We start from the raw sequence: 21,915 nt of genomic DNA on the forward strand, positions 1-21,915 counted from the left end.
ATTCATATTATATTTGCCCTTATATAGCTACCTTAAATTAACCATTTAGCAACTTCTTGGACCCAATCTATGTTTTCTAATTCTCAGAAATGTCGATACTAAAAATGTACATTAGGTTTTACAGCAAAAAAAAAGCCTGCTTTCTTTGACAAATACACATTATGGTCTATTACAGTCCTTCCCTAGCAAAATCTTGAAACCACTGTGCATGGTGGATGTTTTTTTTTTTTCTTTCTGACCCTCCTGTTTTCTCAAAGTCATTCCAAAGTGCACAGCTCAGTATGGGGCATAATTGATCCCATCATTAGTTTTAACTTTGTAATTCAATATGTAAATGTAACCAGAGATTCATCTCAGTAGGAGCAGGATATAAATATAAGATGATTATCATTATAAAAATGTTTCTTTATATTGTATTTATCAGCTCTACATTACTTTACTGCATAATCATACACTGTGTTATTTACTTTTCAACATATATGAACCTAAACCAATATTTTTATCAATGTTGGACACAAGTTTAATTTGAGGTGTTATAACATAGTATGTTAAATGGTGATTATTTTTTTGAATTGAGGTGTTAGTTTTTACTGGAATCATACAGATATGATAAAGTCACAGTTGTTTAAAGGCATCTAAGGATTTCTCCTGATTCCTCATCATATCAATTCAACATGATGTATCATGCTTTAGAAAAATTATACTTCTTAATAAAACAGCTTCTTGGTCAAAACAAAAACAAGAATGACATCATTTTTCAGTTTTGAACCCACAGCCAGCCCATGGAAGTCATGCCTACATTCAACTTCACAACACACTTACCTATGTAACAGTTCGTTAGCGGCCAAGGATAGGAGTCCAATGAGGGCTCCTATTTATTGTTGGGGACAGAGCTGCACTGCAGGGCTATTTCTGTTGTCCTTCCCCCTGAAACACCTGCCATGCTACGCCCCTGCCTTGGAGTGAAGTCTGCTTGTACTGTAGCAATATACATTAGAGTGCATTACATGAAATAAACGTGCCTTTACACGTTCATTCGTAACTAGCAGCTCTGCTTGTCACAGGCACGTAAACTCCTTAGAAAAAGGGTAGTTTAGTCTAATAAGGGACTACTGATTTTTATCAAGAGGTGTTGAAGATAAAGAAGCAGTTGAAGCCACATGAAAAACAAAACTAATTATATGAACACTCGGATTTGGCAAAAGCAACTGCACATTTCCTCCAAAATGCAATTAGTGACTGGTTTAAATATATTATTAACGTATTGAACTTAATCATTTTTCTTAGACTATGTCATGGCCCTGGATTTTCAATTCAGAGATAATGGATCACCAAATGTTGTGGGCTGAACTGGGACCCTCGAAAGATACGTTGAAATCTTCATCCCCAATACACATAAATGTGAGCTTATTTGTAAATATGTTCAAGTTCAGATGAAGTTACAGGGAATTAGTTTGCACCCAGATCCAATGACTGGCTCCTCAGAGAGCGATCTGGACACAGAGAGACAGACGTGGGGGCAGACGGCCGTGTGACAGACAGGCTTCAAACCGCAGCATTCACGGGTCCTGCCTCTTCTGTAAAATTGCCAGTGGAGCCCCAGAGCAAAGGAATTGTGATCTTTTTAAAAATGTGGTGCAGTGGTTTGCCTATCTTTGCATTTTCTCAGGGTAAGAAATAGAAGTCCTCAGGTCATTGTTTTATGCACAAAAATTCCCATTTATGTTAAGAGAATCAGTCCCACATCTAGGAAATACATAGAATNTCGTAGAGAGCGATCTGGACACAGAGAGACAGACGTGGGGGCAGACGGCCGTGTGACAGACAGGCTTCAAACCACAGCATTCACGGGTCCTGCCTCTTCTGTAAAATTGCCAGTGGAGCCCCAGAGCAAAGGAATTGTGATCTTTTTAAAAATGTGGTGCAGTGGTTTGCCTATCTTTGCATTTTCTCAGGGTAAGAAATAGAAGTCCTCAGGTCATTGTTTTATGCACAAAAATTCCCATTTATGTTAAGAGAATCAGTCCCACATCTAGGAAATACATAGAATATATACCAGCTTTTCCTAAAAGTGAAACAAATGCTTGGAAATAATCTCAGAGTTTATGGCAATTTCTAACACCACCTAATTTAGAGCCGGGTCTATATTTATTAGAGAAAGCTGTCTCAAGAAAAGAAAAGGGGTGTGTGTGTGTGTATTTACTGAATGGAAGGTGAGGAAAAAATTGGGGCATTGTACTGAGAGGGAAGCAGAAGAATCCAGGAATGAAAGAGGAAAAAATAGAAAACAGATTTTTCTAAGAATTTTAAGGGGGAAATAAAGAAAAATAAGTCAATCTTCTGGGGAAAAGAAAAAAAATACTAAATGACCTAAGTTAAAGGAGCATTTGTTGGATTGTACATTCCTAGGTCTCTAACATTTTGAAATTTCAGGGTGCTGGATTATTTCTTATTATTATTTATGCCTTATTGTTAAGGCATAAACCTTCCTATTGGAAAGACAAAACCTTTAAACACTACTGCTTCCAGCTTAATATTTTCATAAAAGTAGCAGCTTCACACGAGACCAGAGTAAATAAACCACAGCCATAATACAGGCTTATGTTGTTAAACTGAAGTAAAATGCCTCTCCCTCCTGCTCAGGTGAGACCTGCCTGAGGAACGACATTTTACTACAACCAGGAGCAAATCGCAACCTCTTTTAAACAGAAGTCAAGGAAACACCCTGGGAGAAGGAAGGAACAGGTACACAGTGGGATCTGAAGGATCAGGAGACATGAGCAGGAGAAGGAACAGAGAACCAGCAAGGACATCGAGCTCAGCTGACTGAATTATAAAGCACAGGAAAATGGTTGCCTCAAGGTCAGAAGATAGTTCACACTGTTATAACTTACAATGTTTCTATGGTCATGTTCTTAACTGGTTAGATTTGCTAACCAGAAAGACTGCAGTTCTAAGAGCCTATCTTTATAATTACAAGATGGCAAAATATTATATATTCTATGAAGAAATCACAGGTCCTGACTAAAAAAAAAAGGGCATTAGAGTAGGTTTATGTCTTTAAGAATTTGTCTGAACTCAGTATATCTGATGCAGATTTTCTATTATAGGATTATAGGAGTTTTTAAAAAACAGAATTTAAGTCAGACATGTTAAATGTACATTAACAGTAAGAAGGATAGTCTACCAGACATTAAATTGAACTTACTGAGGACCTCCTACAAACTCGGCATTTCAGCAAGAACTTGGGGTGATTAGAAATAACGTGTATACTGGACCAAAGCCGGGCCCAACCCTAGACTAGCAGCGCAGTTGATGTTATAACGTGCGGACAATATGCAGAGGTTTCTGGAGAGCATCTCGGCCTTCCCTTCTTGTGTGGATTAAAAATACAGAAGGGCCCCGACTGGTGTGGCTAAATTGGTTGGGCATCATCCTACAAAATGAAAGGTCGCCAGTTTGATTCCCAGTTAGGGCGCATGCCCGGGCTGTGGATTCGGTTCCCTGCCGGGGCTCGCACAAGACGCAACAGATCAGATCAGTGTTTCGTATTTCTCTCTCACATGGGTGTTTCTCCCTCTCTCTTTCTCCCTCCCTTCTAGAAAGAAGAAAGAAAGAAAGAAAGAAAGAAAGAAAGAAAGAAAGAAAGAAAGAAAGAAAGAGAAAATTATTTTTAAAAATATGTAAGTTATTCAGAAAAAAATACCAGTGCCAAGGGAAATTTCAAGGAAGATACGGAATTTTACTTGGTTCTTGAGATTTAGTAAAAATTAAAGTGGGTGCGCTGAAGGGAATGCACTAAGCAAAACAGCAGGTGGGGGGAGGGAGAGCATGGCCTACCCCAGAGAATGTCAACAAATACGCACGGCTCCACAGGCGGCTGTGTGTAGAGGGAATGTTACATAAGCCCTGTGCCTTACGGTCTGATATTTGAGGAACTGAAAACCAGGTCGGGGTAGGAGGAGGTGAGGGCTGCATTTATTATCACCAAACTATTATGGGTTGCTGAAGGTGGCATATGATAACAAACTAGTATTTTCAGAAGATGGTTCTGGAGGTGGAGAGCAGCCTGCATTATAGGAAAAGTACCTTCTGTTAGGGAGATAAGCCAAGAGATTCTGATCTAATCTAGTTAAGAGGTGCTAAGAGCTTGCACTTGGGCTGGGGAGAATGGAGATGAAAACTCAAATCTGAGAAATCTATTTTAAGGAGAAAATTTTAAGTTTCAGTGATAGGTCGACTATAAGAGATAAAGGTGAAAGACAAGAATAAAATAAATTGACTTCTAGCTCTATTTTCAGTGACTACAAGCATGATGATATATGTCTGATAGAAAAGAGAGTTGGAATAGTTGCTATTTGTGAATCATAAAGAACTCAGCTTAGTCTAGGATTTAGTGAGATTCAGGACCACATGGTTCTGGATGTTTTCAGAACATGTAAGTGCTGTTCTGCCTTCTACCGGGAAATCGCAGATCCCTACAGAAGTGAAAAGAAAAGGTGTGAGTAATATTCATGGAGTGCCCTCTGAGAGCCCAGAGTAGGGTTTTCTGATCCCCCATAATGTTTTACCCAGGTTTGACTACGATGATAATAGTCAATGACTGAGCACTTATTCTGTACGAGGTTCTGCCTTAGACACATCTACTCATTTAATTGTTAGTAACAATCCTATGATATGAATATCATAGGATTCTGAGACTCATGCCATTCCAAAAGCAATGTGCAAAAGGAAGTGATATCATTTGAAAGCTGTGCAATGAAGTGCACTTTCATCCTCTGTGTTTCTCTCTGCAATCCATTCCTCCTGAACTTCGTTTAGCTATGCCGCCTCCTGGACATCGATGTGAAGCTTCACACTGATGGCTCCCTATCCCATCAATTTCACTTCTGTTAGCCCTTTGCTACAATAATAGCACTTTTGGGAGAGTAGAAGAACATAAGAAAGTAGATACAGTTTGCTTAAAGGCAATTAGTAGTAATAGGTAAGCATCAGTGAAGAGCAAGTCAACTTTATACTAAAATTTTCATACAGTGATTAAAGAAGAAACTACAAATTATACTAAATGCATAAATAGTCTAAGGTAAATTATTCTGTTTAACTTAGGTACAAAATCAATATATTAATGAGTCCTTACAGTTGCTTAAAATTTTCAAAAAAATGCACAGAAGCTAAAGTAACTTAGCCCTGAGAAGGCTATACATTTTTTTCAATATATGAGAACTCTATTATTGCTTAAGTCTTGTTTCATGAACCAAATACCCATGAGACTCCCAGACATCAAGGTTTACAACCAATAAGCTTGTGTTGGGGTGGGAGCGTCAGACTTTGAGGCAGCTTAGTAAGAGGGCAGCCGTTTATTTTCTGACTCCGTCTTACACTACAGTGTCTGTGTTGGGCTTGTTTCCTGAGTAGAAGAACTCGGAGTATAAGGACATCTGCCACTTGCACTGAGTTCTTCTGTAATGAACAATAGAATTACCTTCCTATACACACAGATCTTTAGTCAAGAAAAAGATGTAAAGCCCTGTTGTCTGAACTGATTTAAACATTAAAAAATGCATAGATTTTTAAGAGTATAGTTTATTCTGATGTAGATTTCTCTTTTCTTTTAAAAGGAAGGGCCTACTTTCTTGTAAAATTAGGGCCAGGATCAAGACCAAGTATGAATGTGTAACTCGTGAATAAAGAAAATGAGAAAAAAATGAAGCAGAATATTAAACAAAAACAATTTTTAAATGCTGTAGTATCAAGAGACCACTGGTAATGGTAACTTTAAGGAGAGTGATTTTCACAGAATGGAGAGAGTGGAGCATGTACAATACTTCATAAAGATTAAATGGGGAAAGTAGGAGAGCAATCAAATAGAAAAAAATTCTAGAAGCTTTTATATTAGGAGAGGCACCAAGGCACATTCTTAGAGTGCTCAAGCTAAGTATGTATTTAAAACACATGGATTTTTTCAAGAAATAAAAAAAGTAGAGAAAAATAATAAATTTAAGACATTGCATTTGAAATTTTTGAAGAATGAGAAAAATAACAAAATACAAAAAAATAAATTCTGATAGTCTCTAATTTCAGTTTATACAGAAACTATAACTAGTGAACAATGTACTACATGGGAAACATAAGAGGGGCTGGATCCTAAAATGTCAGAAATAAAAAGTATATATTTTTACAGATGTATAGTAAAAAGTGGCTATATTTAATGTGCATGATTTTTTAAATAAAATAGTTGTGGTTTTCTTAAAACTGAGAACTTGTTGTGTTTGAGTAATTCATATGTGCAATTTAAATTACTGTTAGACAATTTATTATAATAACTGAATGCTTCAAAAAATAAAACTGTTTTTCACAATTGAGGAAATTTTAAATGTAAATACAATTTAATAGCTGAAAACAATAGAAGGAAATGTGTTCACTTAAAAAAGTACTTAAATTTATTTTTGAAATGCTAGTCACAGTTTGTTTTTCTCATTATCCTGTGTGTTTGTGTGTGAGCTTGGGTGGGGGCAAAGTGAAGGACACCCCAGAGAAACTTACTTGCTAAACCTGAACAGTGCTCTCTACTGTTTTATCCCCACAAAAGCAAGAACAATTTGTCCTGTAACAAGAGGACTCAAACACTAGCTAGAAAAATTAGTTGAGAAAAAAAACAGCAACAGAAAAAAGCTCAATCCTTAAATGACTTATTATTTTGTTGTCAAAAATCACTATTCTTAAAAATGTGCAGTCTAATTAATCTCCAGAAATTAAACATGAAACACTAGACGTATCATCTAACAGCTGCATTTATTCCAGAGATTATTTGGAGTCAACTTTAACAATCATGCAAACCAGACGGAGTCTTAAAGTTTTCCCAGAAAGACCAATTTTCCTCTTCTTTTTCAACTGTCAATGCCAAGAACGAGCTTAGCTCCCTATTTCTTATCCCTCAATTTGTGATTGAACTGGAGGAACAAAGTAACAATGCAGAGAAGGGACAAGTGAGTTCATAGAAGCATCAAGAACTAAATGTGAACCCACTTGCCTCTCTACCTAACTATATGGTCAAGGTCATTTCGGTTAGTTTTCCTTAGTTTTAGTATCTTTACTATCTAATTAAATCTTTGCACCTTGTTCATTCTACCTTTCTCACCCCCAGAGATCCTGTGATTAAAATGAATTTACATCTGTAAATCAGAAAACTCTACCAAAGAAGGGTTGCAGTGTAGAGGGAGAGATGCACTCTACTCAGTCAGTATCCCATGCTCCTCGCCCACACCTCACTGTGATTGCTGATCACCTTGCCCAGAACTCCTAAGGCTTCACAGAGCACAGCTGAAAAATGTAAGATGGTATCATATCTAACGGTGGCACCAGCTCTAAGATTTTGGATTCTATGACTCCATCCCTCATCCCTTTGAAAGCCAAATGAAATCAGAAACTTCCATGGTTTTATGCATAGTCAGAATTCAGGGTGATCATGTAGGGGTAGGACTCTTATGAAAAGGGTACGAGATGCACAGTTTTCAAAGTGAGAGATTTCTAGAGACTCGTTTTTTGGTGTTACTCACTGTGATGTGACACCAAACACAATGCAGTCCTGTGAGGCCCTGGTAACATTTGACGGTTTTATGGCACTTATCACACTTGGTTGGGCAGTTGCCTTCCACCCAGTAATGGTGCATGACCTAGGACAGAACAGAGTGTGGTGGTGAGAGGAGGCGTCCTCACACGCCTCCTCTGGAAAGCCCCCCGGGGCCTGCACTTACGTCGGTGTTCTTCTTGGACTTCACATAGGTCTTGATGCAAGAAGGAGGTGCTCTGGCCACACAGCGCTCGTGCACCGTGTACTTGCAAACTGTAAGGAAACACGGACACAGATTCAGAGCTAATTCTGGTCCTGCTTGCAGTTTTATAGGGAAAGAATGACATTAACAGAATCTCATTTCGTGTCCACTGCTCCCTAATCAATCCAATCAGCCACATCAAGAAAAAGTCTAAGTCGACTGTTTTCGCCATGGAATACAAAAGACCGATTAGCACAGGAAATATGATGCATGTGAAAGACCAAGACGCCTCTGTCATGGCATAGCAGGAAATGCCTAATTAAATCAGACCTCCCTCAAATTTTTCCCAATAACTTCCAGATGACAAAAATATTAAGGACAAATTGATGACTGCCAAATGGCTTGGTGTCATTTGCTAGAAAAAGAGATCTATATTTTATGAAGTATAGGCATGAGAGCAGCTGGCGGGCATGGGAATAAAAGACCATGAGTTTATGCTATTTTGTCTATTGATTTATCTAAACCTTAAATGGCTGATTAGTCTATTTCCAGAGAAGAGATTTCATCATACAGGCCAGGCCTTTAGTAACTGTTCCTCCCTCATTTGTCTTCACAGCAGTGTTTGTCCAAAGGGAATGACTTTTGCTAGGCAACATGGGACATATACATATACATCAATGGGAATATTTATGTTCATAGGCAATGCATATCTATATGTACACATACATATACGTGTGTATATATATAAAGTGTGATATATTTCACTGGCATATTCACAGTATTTATTGCATAGCTTGATTTTGAAAGTGACTTAGGGTCCTATACAGATGTTCTTTTACTAGAAGAACAAAATTAAGAGTTCTAAAGGCATAAATGCAAAGACAAAATTAAACCAGAAACAACCATGGAGCCCTCTTAATAAAACAAACAAATACTAAACCACTGGATAAAATTAGAATGAAAAGTACTAAATCCATGTAATATTTATATAGTAAAATGTTTCCATATTTTCCACACTTCAGATTTCCTTTCTCACCATTAAGGAAGAAAACACACTTTTTTTCTCTCCCATATTGACAATATACTGCATTTGCCACACTAATCACTTACAATTTGTGAGCAAAAATTCTCACTGTCTCTATGTCATCTCAGCTTTTTGGAGAATTATCATGTTTCTTATGCTCCCATCAGCAAAATCTACCATGAGAAATTATTTTTCTTAAAAATACCTGAACTTTAAAAACAAAGTACTTCCCTGGTACATGGAGAAGCTTCTAGTGTAACCAGCTCTTCAAATGAAACCACGAGAAACTGCCCTCTAATGTCAGCATGGGTAAATACCATGTAACTTTATTAAAATCCTAAAATAAGACATCACTTAAAGTTGGCAATGAAACCCGGTTTTTAATGTCAAATAATACAGCTAAGTAGGAGTCAATTCCCAAACACTCTACCAGAAGTGGCTACCTAAAAACGGTATCTGAAAATGATGCATTGCGTGGAAGCCAAGTAAGAAATTCGATTTAATACACATACTTAAGAACGGGATGTGTTTAATACACCTGACAGTTCCACAGCAGAAAAGGGTATACGATGGACAAATCACTGGACCAAGACAACCTGGCACTCGAGTGAGGAGGACAGGACACACCCTCTGCTTTCCCACAGACATCGATGAAAAAATGTCTCAGGCATGTCTGGTGTAGATTCAAAAACATGTAGGCGACTTATAAATGAACTGTAAAGTACACTATCAGAAACTTTTACTGGACAGCACTCACTTAACACAATGGAAATTGAGAAGATGAATGTACTGAAAGGAAAAATAATGGCACAACCCGTGAACTGGCAAGGCGTGGGGTTCCAGTATGCATTAATCACATGTCAGGAGATTCTTCATAATAGCGTTAAAAATAATGTGCCTCTGGTGTAAGGTTAGTTTGTGTTTCTTTGGGTTTCTTAATTTGAATGCAAATTGACAGTCAATTAATTTAACGATTTCCTAAAAGACCTGACGAACTGATTCACTATCAGAAGCCAATGTGAATAAGGTGGGTAATTTGGAAAGGAAAAAATAAGATAAATATGAGTTAGATATAACAAAGAGAAACTAGTAAAATTTTTATAATACTCTCCATAGAAATAGGAACATGATAAATTAAACTACAGGGGAAAGAAAATGGCTAATAGATTGGAAAATGTCCTTCGCTCCTTCCAAAGTGAGGGTTTTCCAAAACTGAGGAAAGTTCGAAAGGGAGTGACCCAACTGCTCAGAAATGGATCCTCCCAGGGGCGTATAAATCACAGAGACAGGGATGGTGAGGATCATTCCTGGGTCTGCATCCGCAAACAGGACTGTCCCATAAATATCAACCTCTCCTGGCCGGAGGTGCTGATTCCCGGGGCAAACATACTCACAGGAACAGCAGAGGCCCTGCTTCCCCACCCCGATCAGCATGTTCAGGCAGAGATTGCAGTAGGCAGGTTTGTTAAAGTGCTTGAGTCTCCACACATGCTGTCCATCATCTTTCACGTTCTGCACGGGACGTAAGAGAAACAGATTGCACTTAATGAAATAAACAGTGGAATATGTAAGTGCCAATAAAACTCAGAGCTGGACTGAAGCACTTGAAGACAATCTGTTATTTCATCCCTGACTTTCTCCAAGGTCGCCACAGAGTCTAGAAAAACACATGTGCTCGTAGCGGAATGGGATCCTGCTAACAAATCTCGGAGGCTATGGCAACCCACAAACTTTCGTCCAGTGTCAGCAGTTCAAGGGCAAGTCCCGAACCATCACAATGACCTGCCAAAATGAGGGACGTGTCTGCCTCAACTTTGAATACTTCATCCTAAATACCATTCCATAAAGAATAAATGAATAAAGAGAAAATGAGGGGAAGAGCTGCACAAATGAAAACTTGGAAAAAAACGTTAACCCTTGCTTAGCAGTCGGAATATGGGAGTTTTATGATGGTGGTTAAGTCTCATAAGAAAGCTGAAGAATGGGACAAGGAATAATACTAACAAGGAATAATGCTAAAAGGTCAGTCATTGGTGATATTCTAAGGCTTCAGCTGAGAGTTGCCTATATGTTAAAAGTTGATATTACTATATTTTTTAATTTTATTTATTTATCTTTAGACGGGAAGGGAAGGAGAAAAGGAGAGAAATATCAATGTATGGTTGCCTCTCGTGAGTCCCCTGCTGGGAACTGGCCTGCAACCCAGGCATGTGTCCAGACTGGGAATCGAACCGCGATCATGTGGATCACAGGCCCACCCTCAATCTACTGAGCTACGCCAGGCAGGGCAATATTAATATATTTTTGTGGGTCTCAAATAGTAAATATTAAAGAATAGACCTTTTTAAAGACCTAAATGACATAATCATTTTGCTTTCTCCTTTTAAAAAATATGAATAATTTCAATCTAATAAAGGGGGGTAAAATATTAAAATTGTCTTATTATATTTATAAAAATCAGTTATATGCTACAATAAAACCATGTTTAAATTCACATTTTAGGAAAACAACTGTAATTTTTATTTATTCTTCTAAGGAAAACTGTATATAATGCCATAATAGCAACTTCACTAATAGGTGTTTAATTACATCTGCACTGTTCAAGATTAAGGTACAATGAAATAACAACACCTATGAATGTCCTGAAATCATTATGAGAAGTCTATAAATGTATTAAACGAATTTATTGCATACTATTACTTTTACTACCATTATTTTCATATTAACATCTAATCCTTATATATCATTCATCAAATTGCATCAAATTCAATTAATTTTAGACATCATTTATTAGTTTTCTATCAAAACCATTATAGGTCATAATTAGCCAAGTTGTCATATTTCTTAGAATGCATTCACCCTATAATTTTTGAGTACCTACTATGTGCTGGGGGCACACTCTAATGCTAATTCTCTAGTAGTGGAACAATATAAACTTGTCCAGATCATCTTGTTTCTCATGATTAAAAAATATCAATGTTTCTGAACCACTTTTTCTTATTCTCAGACAAGAGAATAAACCTCCGGATCTGTAGAACCAGATTAGATCCATAATAACTAGTTCTTACATTAGCCCCAGAAATTTCAAATTTGCATCATAATACGAAACATTAGTGGAAATGCTTCCTAGGAGCTAATTCTCCATGGGTCTAAAATTTCTACACATTTTGTAAGCAGAAGCAGTCTTTCTTTCCAGGCTATCTTTTCAAAGATGTTTAAATAACAAACCACTTTAGACATAGAGTCATGTATCTCTCCACAGCAGAGGGTGGATAAAATAAAACATAAATCTTCCCCATCTCAGCAAAGGTCAAGCAGGTCTGTTTACTTCACATTATAAAAAATGGAGTCTCTCCAAGCCAGAGGTTCCAAGCTCAGATGGTCTGCACAGGAATTACTCGGGCCATACCCTACGTCATCCTTCTGATGCGCACCCAGAGAACTGACTCAGGCATGAAACTCCCACTTGCTTTGCCTTGAGCTAAAAAAAGTCCTTGGTCTCTGACCCAGGAGTCTCATGTCCTCTGCCAGTATCCAGGGTGAAACTGGTGAGCTAACCTGTTCACTGCTTGCTAAGTAGGCTAAATGTCAGACCCTTCACAGTCCTCGACAAGGCTCAGATGTCTGACAAAAGAGCAACAAGTTCTCCACAAAAGCAGTAACCCAGAAGGTATGATGGAGAGGGCTTCGGAAGACATAAGCATTTTAATTCTCTCCCAAACCTTACAAAATGGTCTTTGTAGTCATTTCTGGATCCAGCTCTGGCTTGCTTCAGTCATAAGAATTTTAGTATGTTGATTACATGAATGGAATGCTTTACATAACTGTTAACTTTGCTATATTTTCCCACCTGTCTATATTTTTCGATTTCTGTTTTTCCAAATAAGAATAAAACATCCTGATCTGAAAAGTTTAAGTAATAAGGTTAATTTTCTAAACATATTAATAAACTAAATGCTTCAATGTTTAAAAAATATTTTAAGTGAATAGGAGAATGGGAAAATCTAATTTTTACACATATTAGTGTTCTCATAATCCTTGTCATTTTATTTTTAAACGATTGTCCATTACATGTGAGTAAGCCTCACCCTGTTGAGGAGCACATATGGACCAAGTTAGCTGGCATTTCCTTATCAAGAATAAACAAGTCTGAACGTGGGCGTTCTGTCAATCAGAACACTTAGCCATGTTACAGGCTGCACGAGATGTGCAAAGACATTACCCAGACATAAAAGACTTTACCAAAAAACAAATTAAATAGCTTTAGAGCTCTTAGCCGGATATATTGCCAAAATATGCAAAAGATGAAATATGTATGTGACTTCAAGAGAAGAAATTGAAACTGAGAGCTGGCTACTTCTCAGCAGTGCAAATTATACTGCAGCTCTCGGTATTTTCGTGCCCTGTCTTGTTTGTCTCATTTAGATTGTAAACTTGATGGGGGAGGAGGAGGATCTGCCCCCTGCTATATTCTATCCGCCAGCCGAGCATGTTCCGATCAGTACTTCTGTTGCAAATAAATATTTATTGTCATAGAAAGGAATTCATTTTTATAAGAAACAAACACAGAGGAAATGCGGACAGCTTGATTCCTGGCCTTCTCTGAAAACCTAGATAAGCCATTTTGCTTCTCTACTTATTTCCCTCTCTAGTAAAATGAAAGTACCCCCTTTCCTCTCCCAGGCCGTGGTGTGAGCTTTCATTATACAACACCTGTGAAGTCAATTTAGCGCCTCAGAAGGCTGGTGTTATGTAAACAGCAAATATTATTAACATCGTCAGGTCGAGTTGTATAGCATTCTACTGTTTTACCCAAAAGATTTTAGAAGGATGTTTAATAGTTCACCATACTTCATTAAAAAATGTTCCCATGATTTTTTTCATAGAAACATATTCCTGATATTTAGAAAGCATCGTATCTTACAATGAAGCAGTTTAGTTATGTGTTTATGATCAAGAAATGCTTAATGAATCCTGGGCAAGTTCACACAGAGAAGCTCCGGGTTCTTCCTCTCCTTTTAATCCCCCAGTAGTCAAAAGGAGGTTTCAAAGGAAAAAATGCCCTTTGGAATTTTTGAAACCTATTTCATTATCAATAGTGACTTCTAAAGTTAGAGTTTTTCCCCCTGAATACCTATATTCAAGATCACATATAGTGTGCAACTGAACTACGACTATTATAAATAATGTCATGTCTTCAAAAGACCTGGAGGAGAAATTTCACTGACCCCACCCCCAAAATGCCCCTACTCCCACACCAAGCCGTGTCACCACTCCCACTGACTTCAGTTATAACATACAGAAGAGCTGATGTGACAATTAATTCCAGCTCATGAAGTAATAAGCACCACTAAATTACCTTACTTTTCTATCTACGTGAAAGAAAAATTCCCTTTTAGACAAAAAGATACTGCAGAAAGAAGCTTTAAAATTCTGACTGGAGCAGCATTCAATGGTTCATCTCCAGGCCACACTTTTGGAAGTGAGGCTCAGATCCCGCCACTCTCGAGGTTCAAAGGCAAACTCCACTTGCTCTGTGAGTGATTGCTCTGATCAGGGATCTTAAGAGCTGTGGAGTTTACCCTGCTTTGTAACTCTTTTCTGACTGAGTGTGTAAATAGAAGAACAAGTCAACCAAATTCAATCTTACAAAATAGAGGAGAGGACATTCATTTTTCAAATATAGCTCAGTCTATTAAGAATATGCCATCTTCTACTCTCCATCGTACTCAAAAATTTCATCAGGGATCACATTTCATCAGCAATCAGGAGGCAAACCGAACGATTGTTTTTACTCTAGTGAGTCAGGCATAAAAATGTGTCCTGAAGCATTTCACTCAATGGCTAAGTTTGAACTGCCTGTAGGGTTAAAGATGAGGATTCTGGGAGCACATGTAGTGAAGTCAAAATGCATGAAATCATACAGGTCAGATTCTAAAATAATACAGGTCAGATGTAGCCACAAAAGTTCAAAACTAAGAAGTTAAGGTAGCATCATTTCATTTTAAGTGAGGCTCCTACTTAAATGTGTATTCCTGTTTATATAATAATATGAATTTAGGAATTTTTCTTGAAAAATCTAGTAGAGATTTAAGACTATAGATTACAGGAATTTAAGCATTATTATTTATTTTCTTTTTCTAGGAAAAGGAGTATCTGTGCTGAAAGAATATTAGAAGGAAAGGAATATGATTGATTAACATTTTGTATGTCTGGAAAGAATGACTGGCAGGTCGAAAAAATGAGCTAGCTAATTAATAACAGAGCCAGGGTGAAGAGCAATTTGATGAAGTTCACTGTTACTATGCTCTCTCTTCAGTAGTCTTCATGTCTTGGGGGGGTTTCTAATTGAGCTAAAAGTTATTAGAGGTCTGTCTCCTAAATGACTAAACATAAATTACAAACCTTTGTGTTTGTAATATGACAGAGTAGTCATAGAATAAATCAGGGGTCAGGGCGCGATGGTCCATGGGTAGCGAGCAGGCCATCCGCCCACTTCTGCAGGTGAAGTCTGCCTGGAACACGGCCCTGCTGTTCCCTTCACTTGGCGTCTGTGGTTGCTTTCACTCTTGGCTGGAGAGCTGACGGTCACAACAAAGACCTGTGCCCCACGCAGCCCGAATTATGTACTCACTGTCCCTTTACAAGGTTTGCTCACTAGAGCACAGTTTTCACTAGCTACTTTTTTGAAAGTCATTCAAAACTGAGACATTTTTAAAAGTAAGTTTTCAATGAGTTGAATACCGAAAAAAAAAAGAGTAAGTCTCAGGTGTAAATTTTTATTGCAATCAAAATCTTATACACCAGCCAAAGGTACTATTTTCCATCGGTGAGAGAGTCTGTACTGCTTCATACTGGGTATCTTAAAGTCTGACAGATGTCATGTAAGAACGGGGGGATGGCTCTTTTTTTATTACTTGATATAGACGTTCAGATAAAAACTACATTTCTGATTTTGGAACTAAAACAGATTTTTTTAAAAAAATAGGGTAGCTTTTAGAATTCTGTTAATGGAGAAAAATAAACTACAATAAAATTACAGCTGTTCTGCCTTATATTAGAAGCGCGGATTACTCTCCGAGGACGACGTTCTTCTCTGTGTCATTTGGCTGGAACACCGCAGCCGGGCTCACACACCCTCACACACACTCTGGGATTTAACATGCGCTGTCAATTAGCCTCTGCTCCCCGAGCTCCTAATCGACAACAGACAAGAATATAGAGGACAGTATGACAAGACTGGCCCCGCAATAAATGGCTGAATTCAGCCTAAACCTTCTAGAATTCCGATTTGATAAGCAACAGTGTATGTGGGGCGGGAAGAGTGGCCTGGGGGGAAATAACACGATGAATCAAATTCTCTACAGGTAATAACATAATACATTAACTGCCTACAGAAAAGGGAATAAATCTCAATTACAAAAAAAAAAAAAGGCCCTCAGCACTCGGTTGACAATATGTCATTCCTGCTTTGTGAAAACACTCTGCCTATTAAAAAGCTTATTTCTAATAGATACTATATGTTTTGTGATCATAATTACATGGCTTATACATTTTGTTAAATGGCAATTTAAATATTATTGGCTTTTTTTTTTTTAGAGTAAAGGAAAAAGGATACTGCTCTTAAGACTTGTTTGGTACAAGGGAAAATCTAATCTTGGTTGTTGATTTTCAAATTTTAAACGATGTAGCCCTGCCATCTAGTGTCCACCTTTGGGAATACAGCTTTGGAGAACACCAGGTTGCTTACCTTTAAAACCCTAAACTGCTTTCTCCTATTAGGCACCTAAAACATTATCTTGTTTACTAAAAACATAAACTATAGATTTTATAACATGATTATAAGATAAATTAGAAGTCATGAACCTGATGTGTACTAATGCAAAGAGCTGTCATTCAGATGACATAAAGTTACTGCTACACTGGAAACTGAAGAGGTGTTTATTTGTTTAAAATATTTTCAGTTAATGCAGTATAAGGAACTATACCAAACCATGCTATTTTCATAACTTCACAAGCGTCTATGATTATGAACCAAATTGTAAAAGGTAGTTTTCAAGAAAAACAGCCATAATTACTATATGTTATCCACGAGTAACTTTTCTTTTCCTCCCTGACCATGTCTAAAATCCCATGGACCTCATGAAGAGTAAGGTTAATCTGAATGTAAAAGAATTTGAAGATCCTTGTGAAAAAGAGACAAATGCTACTGCCCTAAAGCCCGTTTACACGTTCCCAAGCCTGTGAGTGAATGTGTACCAACAAATCTGTCAGTACGGCCACAGGCTTTACAGACACAGCCTGTAAGAGTTCTTGAGACCAACCTCAAATGTTGGTATCCCGAATAACTGTGGTACAGTCCTGAATCCGCAAGACTGTCATGGCTGGTCATAGGAAGTATGAAAGGTGTTAAGGTCAGCAGGAAAGTAGTGGACACCATGTCCTTGTGTCTCAATCACTAAATATTATATCTGTCATGGCACTCTTAGTAATGCTCTTGAATCTAATTATACATATCATAATACACATTTTATTGTTAATTTAAGTTTGCCTGTTAATGCTAAAACCAAAACTCTAGTATTGGCTTGGGTTTTCTAATTAACTATTATTAAAATTCATAACAAGGCTGGGGAACAAGATTTGCTTTCAAAGTCACTATCATACCCCAGTCTGAATTTGGATTGATCTATTTTATTCCCCTAAACCAGTATTCCATTACCAATGCAGGCACTGATATCAGAAAACTTTTGACAGCCTTACAGCAAAGGCCTGGCTAAGCTGCTCAAATGTAAAAAACAGCTGTGTATGTGTGTGTGTATGTCCTCTTGGCCACATTAATATATAATTGGCTTCTCCAAGAATTACTTATCAGTCAAATAGAATATCTTCATAGGGAGGGGACATATGTATGGGATGAAAAACCACAGAGTGCAATAGCATTGTGGTTTCTTGCATTAGATAAATGAGATAGACATTAATGCTTACACTTCTAACAGAGAAGAAAAGAAAGTATGTATTCGGACAAGTGTGGCTATACAAGCAGTTACTGTTGAATTGTACTGTGCATACTCATTAAAAGGTCCAGACACTCACTACATGCTCACTGGTAGGAAACGGCCAGATCAACTCATAATCAAAGTGAATAATGGAGAACCCCACTGACCTACGACCAGGCACCTGCCCTGGGAGCACAAAAACTTACGTTTTCCAAGCCTAGGAGCACAAGAAGTGGGATTGTTGTCATGCCTCCTTGGATCCATTCCTCCAGAGACACCGTCCCATCATGATCGTAGTCGATTTCTTCCATCATTTCGTGGAGGATCTGAAGCAGAGAAGTAGAGGGAAACCTTACAATAAATGAATAACACACAGTTCACAGGATACAAGGAAGCAGTGCATTGGATTGGTTTGAACTGTGACAAGCAGCTAAGTGGAGAGTTGAGGTAAGTATCCAGGTGACTTTGTACAATATTAATCTTATTACCGAGTATATAGTGGCTTTGTTCTGATTTCCAGAGCCTGATACTTTCACCGGTTGGCTTTTAAAAATAATGGCTTAACTCTTTAATACATAGTCACTGAATGGTACAGGTAAAACAAGGTTTCTTTAATTTAAGAGTAAAAATGGCCTTTAATTTCTTTCTCTAGATTATTTTTCAAATTCAAATATATGCCAGATAACGTCTGAACAAACTAACTTCAGGGCAAAGAGCTGAAATACTTCTCTTCAAAGTGGTAAATGTGGGGGCATTATTTGTTTTTAATTGCCTACCAGAACTTAAGAGGGCCAGAAAGTTAAACAATCAAGTCATTTTTAATTAGTTTCTTCTCTTAAAGATGATTCGCACAGAGTGTCCCAAAATGTCCTCTACAGTCTGCGTTGGTAACACCCTTGAGAACATTGCAGTAAGGATAATATTTGATTCCAAATTTTGTTGTGAGGGTTAAATATGTTAATATAAGTATCTTCAAAGAGCATCTAGCATATACAAGCATAGCACGTGTGAGATAGATGTTGTTACTGTTATTTTAGCAGAAACTATAAATCAGTTCCAAATATATTACCATTGGCTCTGGGAAGGCAAAGTACTTCTCACCTAACTGTACCACAATGGCAAATACAGTAGAGTTCCAATTTAAAAAAAGGTAACTTGGCATCTTTCACATGGACGTTTTCATCAATTTGGAAAAAGAAACACAGAGAGCTTTAGAATAAAAGTTTGATAGATGTGTTGTTTCACTAAAATTCCTGAACTTGATTCATTGGTGTCTTCTCTCAGAAAGTATGTAAAAATCAGATTATTTTCCTTCAGAAGAAACTAATAGGTATTGGAAAGAAATATTTTTTTTGGAACAGAATGATGGCAACCTAATTATTTCCTTATTCTCAAAATGAAACACGGACAAATTACTTCGAATTTGGCAAAGGGCATAAGATCAAGGCTCTGGTCAACTAGTATAAAATGAATAAATGAGAAGGGAACTAACATACAGAGCATTTGATTCAGATGGCTGATGCTTTCATTTGGTACCTAATAAATCTAATGTTATAGCTTGGGTAATTTTTTTAATTCCTTCCCAGGACATCTCAGTCTTCCCTACTGCCTACCATAAACCTCAGATGTTTAGTCCTCTTCACTCACACACATATCAAGGTTCTGACAACGTGAACAAATGCACACACTTGTCTAAAAGCGGGGAGCGCACCGCTGAATCACCAGGCAGGAGGAGGCTGTTCCTGGGACGGCTACCGTAGTACCCAAGGTAAGCCTCTTATCTTGACTTTCTACTATTTATACCACCCATGGAAATGGCAGGCTTATCTGCGTGTGCCACAAAAGACAAATAATGCTACATAGTCCATTATTGTAAATACCGATAGGTGTTTATCTCACGTAGCCTACCCACCGATTCCTTTCTTCCAGAGAGCATTCGGATCAGCCTTTTCTCAAATCCACCCTCCCCGAACAAATCTCTTTTGGGGGAAGTGGTGGAGCCAACTTCTGCTTTGAAAGCTGGTGGAAAAAAGAGCCCCCCTTTCCTCCATCACCCCAGTAAAGAGGTTTGATCGGTAGATAAAAAGTATTCACGAGTATTGAGGTAAGTAGGATGGAGGAAGTTGTGTTAGATTAACATCAGCAAAACGGACAACAGAATGTATAAGAAGTCCCTCGACACCATTCATTAGAGTGAATCAAGCGGCATTCCTAAAATTAAACACGGTATCGTAACGTTATTATTCCATACAAAATCGACAACACCGCTATGATATCTGAACTCAGTAGGCACAGTGCGTGCATTTCCACATTCCAAAAACAATCAGTTGCATGATATGGTATGGGACGTCATTGTAGTTCACTGGCGAGAGCTTGTAAAGCCAGGGAAATGCCGTCCGAGCTCTCGTTTCCCATAACCATGCCTTCATCATGCTGTTAACTGCGTAAAGGGGAATCGCGTCTGCAGATCAAGCTTCTGAATTCAAATCAAATATAAAGCATTTAAATGAAATTGACTTCTATTTGCTTAACGCATGTACTATTTGCTGAATTTAGCTAATTTCAAAAAGAAAAAAAATATAAATAACACTAATTAACTCTCCCCAACATATTTCTTGTAGCTAAAGTCAGTTTCTAATCATGCATTTTGTAACTTGAATAAACCTATGAAAAATGAGAAGTTTTTTTATGTTTTTATAAGCATCGGTGAATACCATTTCTTTTGATGATTTGATTAAGTAGCTTCAGAGCTCTTGATAAGTAACTTTAACCTTTTGGGATTTCAATTTACTTATCCTACAGTGAGTGGAATGGTGGTATTTACCTCAGAGAGTTGCGAGCATTAAATAGCACATACACAAAAGATAGCACAATACACTGTGAACAGCGAACTACCATCATCTTCTTAATCACCTTCTCCCTCTTACAGCAACTACTTTAGCAATTTTCATAGAAGGGCAAGCATAGAGATCAAAGGCACATATCAATTCTGACTTGTGTATGACATGGCATGACAGTGGCCAGTGCATCAGCAGCTCCTAGCTATCTCCGTGTATATGAGACCGGCATTCAAAATAGTTTCCATAAGGAAGAAAAGCAAAAGGCGCTGCTAAGAATTTCATATACTCTTCCTTATTCAAGGCCCATTTTGACTTCTGTTTAGAAATAGTATCTTAGAGTTATCATAAACATCAAATGACAGTAACGAATGAGGGTTCCAAGAAAGACAAAAGAGAACGGCACCTTCTAGAATTTAGCCAACAGTGAAATCATTAGGTACATACTGGATTAAGTTCGGTGACGTCCCATTCAAGGTACTCGGCCACATGCATCATCTGACTAATGATGTTTTCTAGTTCCTGGAGCAGAGAGAGAGAGAGAAAGGAAGATAAAGACTTTGTAAATTCTTTCACTTTGACTTGCAGGTATTCTTTGTTCATTATGTTGTCCCCAAACTTAAAAGTTACATGATTAATATCTTTTTAAAAGGCCTGATGAACTATATCTAAAAGAAGGTGTGAATTCATTTTGCATGTTGTCTAGAAATCTTCACCAGGAGAGGGCACCACTATACAAAAGAAGAATTTCTTCCAGCAGAAAAGTGTTAACGAAGAACTCTCCAAAGGAGAGTCTGATAAGAGAAGGAGCAGGGGTATTTTCACGAGGCGTGACTTTTGTCACTGAGTATCCTGACCTTCTGGCTTGAAATCAGGTGTGGAAGGAAGTGTCTGAGGGCAACTAAGAGGTTTATTTTTATTCTGATAAAAATGAGACTGTATTCTGACTGTTTGTGCCACTTACCGGGAAAATATGCTCTGCTAGAGGAGCCTTCAGGGTCCAGATTAAAAGGCTAAGTACATGTAGAGTTTATTTTATGAGGGCATGGAATTTTAGTTTGAATTCTTACATTATTCTACTCAAATGTCAACCCTTTGAGGAATACATATGGCTTTGCTAAAAAAATAAAGCATTTTTCAGATCTATTTATTTAATGTTTTTATTCCCATCTCTAAAAAACACTAAAGATGTACTGTAAATGCCAGTAATTTAAATGTAGTCAGTGACATAATTAAACTAGTATTATATAGTGTGATAATTTAAAATATAATTATATAAGAATAAG

At 37.6% G+C, this 21,915-nt stretch overlaps 1 protein-coding gene across 1 annotated transcript in view; it reads right to left on the reverse strand.

The window, feature by feature from the left end:
* DGKB (diacylglycerol kinase beta) overlaps positions 1-21,915 on the reverse strand; it is a 610,815-nt gene that overhangs the window by 425,051 nt on the left and 163,849 nt on the right. The window contains exons 8-12 of the mRNA XM_037056254.1: positions 21,077-21,151; positions 17,999-18,118; positions 10,191-10,308; positions 7,755-7,843; positions 7,557-7,673 (exon numbers count right to left, since the gene is read on the reverse strand). Of these exons, the coding sequence (XP_036912149.1) occupies positions 7,557-7,673; positions 7,755-7,843; positions 10,191-10,308; positions 17,999-18,118; positions 21,077-21,151 (519 nt within the window). The remainder of the gene's footprint in view (positions 1-7,556; positions 7,674-7,754; positions 7,844-10,190; positions 10,309-17,998; positions 18,119-21,076; positions 21,152-21,915) is intronic.

Source organism: Sturnira hondurensis, unplaced genomic scaffold (assembly GCF_014824575.4).
Source record: "Sturnira hondurensis isolate 20B ecotype Veracruz unplaced genomic scaffold, ASM1482457v3 Scaffold0008897, whole genome shotgun sequence".
In the NCBI taxonomy this organism is placed as follows: Eukaryota; Metazoa; Chordata; class Mammalia; order Chiroptera; family Phyllostomidae; genus Sturnira; species Sturnira hondurensis.